General features: G+C 43.7%; 1 protein-coding gene across 3 annotated transcripts; it reads left to right on the plus strand.

Moving 5' to 3' along the window:
• The first annotated feature begins 21 nt into the window (after window positions 1-21).
• LOC115174883 (low-density lipoprotein receptor-related protein 11) lies at window positions 22-10,116 on the plus strand. 3 transcript variants are annotated; one of them, XM_029733876.1, is made up of 8 exons: window positions 22-823; window positions 1,277-1,434; window positions 4,124-4,265; window positions 7,188-7,433; window positions 8,101-8,274; window positions 8,411-8,470; window positions 8,549-8,686; window positions 9,042-10,116. In XM_029733876.1, exons 1-8 carry the CDS (start codon window positions 205-207, stop codon window positions 9,194-9,196), a joined length of 1,692 nt encoding a protein of 563 aa, XP_029589736.1. In that variant the 5' UTR covers window positions 22-204; the 3' UTR covers window positions 9,197-10,116. The 3 variants fall into 3 exon arrangements, with proteins under 3 accessions (XP_029589736.1, XP_029589737.1, XP_029589738.1); XM_029733877.1 differs by having other exon boundaries at window positions 8,104-8,274; XM_029733878.1 differs by lacking the exon at window positions 8,411-8,470.
• Window positions 10,117-10,298: the final 182 nt, after the last annotated feature.

The following is a 10,298-nucleotide window of genomic DNA, read 5'->3' on the forward strand; positions in this document are numbered from 1 at the left end:
CGCTGTGGATGTCCTGCGCTACAGATGTGCTGCTCCCTGCGCAGTGTTATCATGATACCGACAAAAGGCCTTTAGCACTGCATTTTTTTGGGGGACTCGAGATTATTGGATATGAAACAATATGATGCTTTTTATTTTGCGTTATATGTTTCTTGTTTTGAAATAAGGGCCTCTCCTCATCCGTCGGGAAAATAGCTGAGAGGGATGCCATTTAACTGCGTGAACATAATGGCTTTGGCTCAGCATCATCGACTCATTACGTGTATGCTGCTGTTCTGTATGGTGACTGGCATTCAAACCCGGTCCTCTCAAACATTAGACTTGAAATCTAAAATATCTGGGGTGGAGGAGCTCTTAGAGGAATTCCGCAAGCAGCTGCAACAGGACCAGACGTATACCAGGGAGGAGGACGAGGTGGTTGACGTCTGTCTGGCTGATTTCAACGCCGTAGAGGAGCACATCATCCGAGCGACTGCCTCCATTGAGCAGGGAGCCACCTTCCTCTCGGCGCCTGACCGGGTGTACAGTTGGAAAGACTGTCTCCATGCCTGCTGCGCAGACCCTCACTGCACGGTGGCGGTTGTCCAGGAGGACCGGAGACAGTCGGACGACAGCCTGAGCTGCTATTTGTTCAGCTGTACCTATAGAAATAAAAACGTTTGTTCATTCGCAGCGCAGGCAGGGTTTAGCACCTACAGTCGGGCTCACAATACAACAGGACACCTCGTCTCCAGCAGTGGCAATGGAGATGTGAACAAATTGGTCAATTTGATTAGGAGGCCTGAGGAAAACCCTAGAGTTGATGATGACACTCAAATGCCAGGTGAGGTTCTGTCTGCTGTTAATTATATTGAATATAAATCACAGGTTTTCAATAAGATACAATATACATGCAAGTGTATTGCTTATGACACAACAATCATAATACATAACTGGTTGCTGGTAAATCTGTTCTCACAACCACTAGCAATTATCAGACTGGTGTTTGGCTTGGGTTAATACATTTACATTTACGTCATTTAGCAGACACTCTTATCCAGAGCGACTTACAGTAGTGAATGCATACATTTCATCCTTTTTTTTTCTGTGCTGGCCCCCCGTGGGAATCGAACCCACAACCCTGGTGTTGCAAACACCATGCTCTACCAACTGAGCTACAGAGAAGGCTAATAAGGTGTAATAATTTGCTATTGCCCCCTGCTTCTAAAATGAGATGTAATCTAAATGTGAGTCCAGGTGTGTTTGACAAGGTTAGTTCTGACTGGGTTGTTTCCAGACATGGACGAGCCGCCCCGCAGTGATGCCGGCCAGGATGTAGTTATCCAGCTGCCCACTGACTGTGCGGTACTGGACGGCCGGAACAGTGTGGACGACCATGGGGTCACCCTCTATGAATGGGCCCTGGTGAAGGGTGACCCGGCCATCAACATGAAGGTAAACACTAACATTGAAGAGTGCACTGAAAACAATGAAGCAGGAGTCATTGGTAGAAAATGTGGGGCAGGTAGCCTAGCAATTTAAAGAGGCTGTCCAGCAGCCGGAGCGTGACCCGGGTCTGAACGAAAAAATTGGCGGCAAGTGAGCTGGCAACTGGAGGGTTGCTAGTATCAAATCCTCGATGCCATTGCCTGCCGGTGTGCCCTTGAGCAAGGCATTTAACCCCCCACAACAACAGCTCCACGGGCGCCCAGTGTAGCAACCTCCGCTCCAACCGGTATGCCGGTATGTACGTGTGTCCTGTCTGAAGATGGATGATGATGAGGAGACCTGGCTGACGACTGTGGCACGTTTTGTGAGCATGGAGATGCCAGAGATAGCCAGACTGGTAAATTGGGCTAACAAACAGAAGTTAGGTTTTGTAGCAATGCCATCAGTGCGTGTTCTGCAAACAATACAGCGGATGAAGGTGTGGCATGAGCGTGGTGAACGGATAGACGCGGTTATGGACAGCGAGGAAGAAGGAGAAGAACCGAGTGGAGGGAAGATGTGTGTTGAGGAAGAACTACAGACCGTACTCTGCTGTGTCTGATGGCTCAGTAATTGAACCTGACGAGATGAAGATGAATATCTGCGGTGGCAGGTGTGATGAAGACCTCCGAGTCCGGGACTCGTCTCGATGGTCATGCAAAGGATGATTCTGGCCCAGTAGGAGCGAGATTTTGGGGGAAAGTTGATCCCTGCCTTTTGGAGTGACCCATATGTAGTCTCAGGCTGGGTAGAAAATTAATTGGCTACTGTTAAATCGGTGAAGGGAGCTTGAAGTAGACTTGTGATGATTTTCTGGGTTTCTTCCGCCCAGAGGGAGCGGCCGCTTCGTGTCACACGCCTCGTGACAAGACCGGTGACTTGCTTTGCTCTCCGGAGCAGGGCGCTTTTGAACGGAGTGATTACCGGGGTGGCGTTAAGTGTTGAGGTGGAGTTACTGAAATGGAATATTCCCTGTGTCTGTGATGCCCGCCGTTTGGTGCGGCGCAGACCCGGTGGCGAGCGTGGGAAAACTGAGAAGACACTGTCTGTCCTTTTGAGTTTTGAAGCAGAGCCTTTACCTGAGAAAGTCATGTTAGTATATGTCAGTTATCCATTGATAGAATTTATGCCAAACCCACTAATGTATTTCAGATGCCAAGCTTATGGTCATGTTGCAGAAGTGTGTAGGAGGGAGATTCCGAGATGTGAGAAGTATGCAATGGGACAAAGGAATATGTAGTATCGGTGGAAAAAACAGTGTGAGCCAATGTTGCTGGGGATCAGAAATGCCTGATGCGAGAGAGACAAGTTGAGGCTGCCAGTGTCAGAATAGAACAGAAGGTGTCGTATACTGAGGCAGTGAAGAGAGTAGAGGATGATGGGTCAAGGGTGAGTAGTAGGCGTAGGCCGATACAGAGTGGTATGGCTTCTTAGCATTCATTGCCATGGTTATCAACTGTACTGCAGAAATGGAATGTAAATCACAGAAAATAGATGATGTGGTTTCAGCTGCAAAGACTTGGGTGTACAAGTTTTTACTGCAGAAGTTACAAGGTGTGTTGAACGAAAGTAGTGGAATAGTTTTTTTGTTTTAGTTTTTTTACTAAATAGTGATATATAGGTGTAGGGTTTGTTGGTGCAATTTTTCCCCTTCCTTTTTATTTTTGTATCACAAAATGTAACGGGATCGACCACACACTCCTGCTCAGTAGATGGCGACATGCACAAACAAATGTGCCAAAGCCATGATACCAAAGAAGACAAAGAAGAAGTACCTGTACTTCTGAGGGCTTGGGATAAAGCAGAAGTCACATTTCGGTTGGACCTTGTGTACAATTGACCAATAAAGTGATCTTCATATTCATCTTTAAAGATGGGTAAACATAGTTTAGAAGAAAAACGTTCTCCTCAGAGTTGTAATCTTGAACATCATAATGTTGCACTGTAGGTGGCTCTGGTATGGTAGGTCTGAGAATCACGGCTGTCTCTCTGTTAAAAAGTGAGCCATACACTTTAGGTATGGAGTATGGATGCTGTGTTTGCAATAGAAAACCGGTGTAGGCTAGGCTATAAAACAGGTATAATGTAGAACACACACAGTTAGCGACTAGCCTGATGTGTTTAGATAGTCATGTGTAGTTAGTAGTTAGTCATGTGTAGTTAGTAGTTAGTCATGTGTAGTTAGTAGTTAGTCATGTGTAGTTAGTTGTTAGTCATGTGTAGTTAGTAGTTAGTCATGTGTAGTTAGTTGTTAGTCATGTGTAGTTAGTAGTTAGTCATGTGTAGTTAGTAGTTAGTCATGTGTAGTTAGTAGTTAGTCATGTGTAGTTAGTAGTTAGTCATGTGTAGTTAGTAGTTAGTCAACATGGATGTTTGCATGGTGCAGCCAGAGATCCATAATACTCTGCTGCATATATGCAGATAAAAGGTTATTATATCCCAACCTGACCCAGGGACAAGAGCCCTATTGTGGGCTGAGAAGTGATGTGAGTTTTTAGTTATTGTGGAAAACTCGTAATGAACATGACTCTCTTAACGAACTTGGCTTCGTTAAATGCTTTGTGTCATTATGTCATGGCGTCCATGAAACCAGCCCAATGTTTCCAGTAGACTGTCTTTGCTTTCTGTCTGAAATGTTATCCCTTTACCTCTGTAGGTGACCCAGCCAGGGTTACTGAAAATCAGTGGTCTACAGGAGGGTTCCTTTACCTTCCAGATGACTGTCACAGACACCGCGGGACAGAAGAGCTCAGACAATGTCACTGTGACAGTGCTGGCTCCAGAAACCCAAGCTGAAGGTGACAAACACTTCCATCTCCTCTCTCAGTGAAAGTTATTACCCTCCTCATGTTCATCTATCATTCATTAGTGGATCTCGCCTCATTTCTGGCTAACATCAACAGCAATATTTTGTTGTTGTGGTAAAATTGATTTGTGCTTTTCTGTGAGCCTGTTGCCTGCAATGAGTACGAATGCATTACAGACAATTAACTTTGCACTGCAATTAAATCCTTGCCTCCATGGATTGAATCCATTGTATAATGAAAGTGAGCCTGCTATTTAGTGCTCAAACGAATTGAGTAGTGCTCCCCTAGTAAAATGTCTGGCTGCCAGATATGGCCATTCATATGAGCAGGCAGGGAATAATTGTAATCTATTCACTGCATTGAGGGGCCATGGATGAGATATGCACATACGGATGAGATAAGGAACTCAGTCTGGCGTTCAACTTACTCTTGAAAGTTGTAATAGTAGAATGCACAAGGGGCCATTTCGAAATTGGGTAGTGCATCATCAGTTCCTCTTGTCATGGTAGTTATTGCAGACCTTAGAGAGCTATTTATAACTTGTCAGAAATGTCCATATCAACTAGCCCATGTCAGCTAACGTTTTTCAGCCCATTTTGTTGTAATGTTTGAGTTACTGAAATATCACATGAACACACACAAGACATGACAAAATGTGTAGAATTGCAGGAAATGAGCTTTAAAACTTCAAAAATGTCTGGAACTATAGATCACTGTCACAAGGCCTATATAAGATGTGTCTAAACCTATAAGCCATGAATATCCTCCAAGACAGATATTACAGTAACGTAATGGATACAATGTATTATTATTATCACATTTCTTCTGTCATATCCCGAATTCCAACAAACACAAGATGGGTGACCTATTGAATACACAGAACAGCACTTTAACAAAGCAACCATAGGAAGGCTTGGGGACTGTCATACCTGGGGACTGTCATACCATGACCGGGAAGCAGAATTGTCCAGACCGCTCGGACGAGGATTTCTGCCAGAGCTGTGAGTCACTCAGTCTGTCTTCCTCACACTGATAGCCACAGAGAGGCAGGAGCTCCTGGAAATGGTTGACTTCGCTGTAAAAAATAAAGGTTAACCCTGGGAATTGGCCTATATGGATAGGGCTAAATTGAAATGTTTCTTAGAGAATAAATATGAAATGCATAACCATGGTAGCAATTGAAAGGGAATAGTTTGGAGATAATGGGAAAATTATTAGACCAAAGGTGAGGACACAACAGTTCACATGACACAAGTGTGCATTTTACATTTACTGTACTTTTTTCCTGCATTTGTTGATAATGAAATCTTCTGGATACATGCTGTAAGATGATAAGACTATTCCTGGAAAATGTGGGGTAGGTGCAACATAAGACCAAAAAATGAAAAGGGTTTGAGTGAGAGGACTAACTGGTGTCTCCATGTGGCCTCTCCACAGTGTGCACAGTTCCTAAGTCATTTCAATGCACTTTATGACTCTAAGAAGAGTTTTCAACTATAAGGTGGTTTTTTTGAGCTCTCCTAGCTGTGCCGTTGAGGAACTAGAGCAAGCAGACGTGTAGTTATTTTGTTTGGAACACAACCCTGCATCCCCGCCATCACATGATTGTTTACGCGATCCCCAAAAACGTTCCATTATAAATTGCAATCTGGGTCAGGTGGGCATGATTTGAAAGCTTGTTCTATTGTCAACATGACTAGCTAAGTTATACAATACAATCTTACCATGTTAGGCTTTCACAGGGCAGTTCAGAGAAACAGATCACCATTTTGGTGCACATAGAAAGGACTCATGAGTGTATTCAGGCGTGTGCGCTGCGGCAAATTTTCTTGACAATAAACAAACGTTCAGAACAACCCAGTATGATGCCATGTCATCTTGTAACTGTACATCAAACATAGTGATAATAAACATTGACACCGTATATGACATGACTTTTAGGATTTGGAGATGTGAAGTACACATTTGGATTCAAGGGTGTCTGGCTTGCTTGTATGACATCAAAGAGGTATTTATTATAATCCTCAACATCTCATCTTTCAAAATAAATAGTCATCTTAATTTACAGGAGGGATGGGGATAACTTGTTGCGAGCAGTGTTCAAGTTCAGAACATCTGTTACTCAAAACCCACACAGCAGCTGTCAGTCAAAACTCATGTTACCGTACAGCCACTATGTTCCAGTTTAAGCTCTTATTAGTGCCCAAATCTGCCATTTTCAACCCGTATATATGGATACCAGTGTAAAGGGCTACATAAATGAAACGTTGATCATATTGTAATATAATAATACAAATAATACTAAAATAGAGGGCTGTAGGTTTCCTGTGTGGCCTTGCGTGTATTAGGTTGGATTGTAGTTTTAGACTTGATCATACTAAGATGGAATGTGGTTTTAGACTTGATCATACTAAGATGGAATGTGGTTTTAGACTTGATCATACTAAGATGGAATGTGGTTTTAGACTTGATCATACTAAGATGGAATGTGGTTTTAGACTTGATCATACTAAGATGGAATGTGGTTTTAGACTTGATCATACTAAGATGGAATGTAGTTTTAGACTTGATCATACTAAGATGGAATGTGGTTTTAGACTTGATCATACTAAGATGGAATGTGGTTTTAGACTTGATCATACTAAGATGGAATGTGGTTTTAGACTTGATCATACTAAGATGGAATGTGGTTTTAGACTTGATCGGACTAAGATGGAATGTGGTTTTAGACTTGATCGGACTAAGATGGAGTGTAGTTTGAGACTTGAGTGTACTAGGATGGATTTGTATGGATGCTGTACAGTCTGCAATATCAGAGCAAGGAGTGCTGCAGTGAATGAATGATGAGCAGGCGAATGTGTGTTAGTACTGTGTCTGAGAGCCCAAGATGACCCTACCCTGTCCTCTCTACAGTTGATGGGAACAGGAAGTCAGTGACCCACCCTGCAGGTCTACCCAGCCCACACAGGCCTGTGGCCCAGCCAGAGGAGACTGAGGACCACTCCATGGCCCAGGGTGGACCCAGGAAGACCATGGAGGAGGCCAGACCAACTCCACCACAAGCCCCACAGACTCCACAGTCTGGTGACTGGAGCAAGGCAGTGCCCCGAGTCCTACCACAGCCAAGTCACAGTGAACAGGAGAGCCCTGTCTGTCAAGGTACTGTCATTGTGTAGCTATTATCTAGCTAGCTATTGTGTAGTTACTACCTAGCTAGCTATAACCCAGTAGGCAATTTAATGCACATCAAAACACCATATAAACAGATTTAAACACAAACCTATAATGGTCAACATCAACTACAGCTGTGAAGGAATTAAATCCATTTGGCATGTCTGCACATCATTCCGGTTGGCCAGAGTTTTGTCTGTGCTAGCGGAGAGCAGAAGGCCTTTGTGTGTTAGTAAGTGCAGAGAGAGGCAGATTCTCCCCTGCAGGCAGCCATTGCGCCTCCCCCCACCACCAAACACACAAAGCTGATCTGGAAACTTTGGAGCAAGGCAGAATGCAGGCCACAGGGCACTGTGAGACATGAAGGGCTGGGACAGGAGTGAGCCTGACATGGGTCCTTCATTCCCATGTACCCCCTGAGAGCTGGAGCAAAGCACTCCTCTGCCATATGATCCCTGGGTTTGGCTAGCCTGAGACAGACGAGGCAGGGTACTTCCCATGTTACCTTATCACAGACTTTTCAGAGACCACCTGACCAAATCTCTCCCTCCCTCTTGCTCTCTCTATGTTCCACCAGACCAAATCTCTCCCTCCCTCTTGCTCTCTCTATGTTCCACCAGACCAAATCTCTCCCTCTCTCTGTTCTCTGTCCCAGCAGAGCCCTGTGCAGCGCCCCCTGCTGTGGGGCCGTGTAAAGGCATCTTCCCACGCTGGTTCTATGACCCTGTGGCTGAAGAGTGCAAGCACTTCATCTACGGAGGCTGCAAGGGCAACCATAACAACTTCCTGCAGGTGGCAGACTGCGTCAATGAATGTATAAAAAAAACAGGTGGGATTTTGCTAGTAGAGTACATTTTTGAAGAATTATCTGGATTCTGATGTGCATCATCATTACATATTGTATGAGGTGTATAAAATGTAGGAATACAATTATGCAAATGAATAATGGAAACAAAATTATTCAGGTCCCGCTAACAAGCAAACGACCATGGCACCTCCCCCCACCACCAAACACACAGAGACAGGTACAATTAATTATCTTGTGATAATTACGCCTGAACATGATCATTAATGAGCTTAGTACAATCTCTCACCTGTTTCAGTCTTACCCAGTACATTTCCTGCGGAGGAACCTAAAGTGACCATGAAGTGGCCAGAGATCAAACCACTACCAGAGAGTGACATGTTCCCAATATCCAAACCACATTCAGTAATGGGAGGACACCCAGGACCTGAGTCAGGTCTGTTCAGCACCTGCTGCTTATCTGTTGATCTTTACAAAGGCTGTTTTGAATTCAAATAACATTTTACCTACACACTGAAGAAGGCTGTAAAACCGAAACATCTGTATGCTATCCCTGATGCAGTGAAAATAATTAAAACATTGAATAATGAAGGAACCTTTATGCAGCATCTTCTTGAGTCCAAACCCATTACATCCCTTACATCCCGCTCTCCCAAGCTTCTGGGAGAGCGCCATGGTTCTCTTCTGATCTGTTCTTCATCCTTATCAACTTATAACTCTGTAATATAATGTTATACATGCAGAAATACAGATAGTATATGACAGGTGCCTTTCTCTCTTCTCCCCTGCAGGTGCTATCCTGCCATTGGCTCTAGGCCTGATCATCACGGCTTTGCTGCTGCTCATGATTGGCTGTCGCCTGCGGTTGGTCCGCCACAAGCTGAAGAAGGCCCGCCCCCTCACCACTGAGGAGTCTGATTACCTCATCAACGGCATGTACCTGTAGCAGCACAGACAGGGATGGATGCTCCATAGAACTAGAATGAGAGGTTCCAAGTCCCTTCAATTCATTCTATTTATATGGGACGCACCCTCCCCACAGAATCCCCTCAGGCAGAAACCCCAACACTGTCATTCAACTGTTGGCCAGGTGGAGTCTTCATGATTACCGAACAAACTTTCTACATCACGACATCACGATTGTGTACAACTTCTTCAAATGCACTCGATTTAGATAACTCGACGTGCGAGGTAGGCGGAGATCACTCTATGGAATGGTCTCATTGGAATGGTCCCAAAAGTGCAAACTCTACCCACTCAGCACTCCAGGGTCACAGGTGAGCTAAATCAAACAGCTTTTAACAGGAAATAAATGTTTTTGCCACTTTTGTACACTCACTTGGTGTACAAACTGATGCTTGTCTGCACTTAGGTTTGGAAAGAGATGCTTTCCTTTTTCTTTCATGATTTCTCTTTCACCCTCAAAGATATTTTATTTTAATATTACAACGAAATGTCAACGTCACGGATGTATATTTTCGTGGAGATATATAGTATTTTATCCATTATGTAATACTGCTGCCACTGAGCGGCACTGTTGTGCTATTTGTGCCATGATGCTGTATATATTAGGCTTGGCCTAGAATTAAACATTTTACCAGACTACTTTGAAATATGGGGATAGCAAGATATGTCATTTATTGTAAATTACAAAATTACAATCATTACTGAAAATGATTATTTTGTTATAAGACCAAGTAATTCCAGGAAAGCTCATATCAAGCCATAAAGCATTCTAGGATGTGTCTGATATGGTATGCTGCTTTTTTTTATCATCTATGTAGTTTCCATGTTGATGTGGAGATGTATCTCAAAAGTCTGTATGCATACAGTTTGTGTGAGATAGTAAAGTTAACTCTTGATCAATATGTCTTTTGTGATTCTGTGCCAAAGTGTTAGGAGTATTTTAAATTGGTAAGAGATGCAATCTGAATATACAGTGTGGATTCTTCCATCTCTGTTCAGCTATTATATTCCACCTTTTGCCACTGCTGTCATTTGCCAAAGATGTGGCAAGAAGTGGAATGTTAGCTAAAAAGTCTGGTACC

Source organism: Salmo trutta, chromosome 35 (genome assembly GCF_901001165.1).
Source record: "Salmo trutta chromosome 35, fSalTru1.1, whole genome shotgun sequence".
Classification (NCBI taxonomy): Eukaryota; Metazoa; Chordata; class Actinopteri; order Salmoniformes; family Salmonidae; genus Salmo; species Salmo trutta.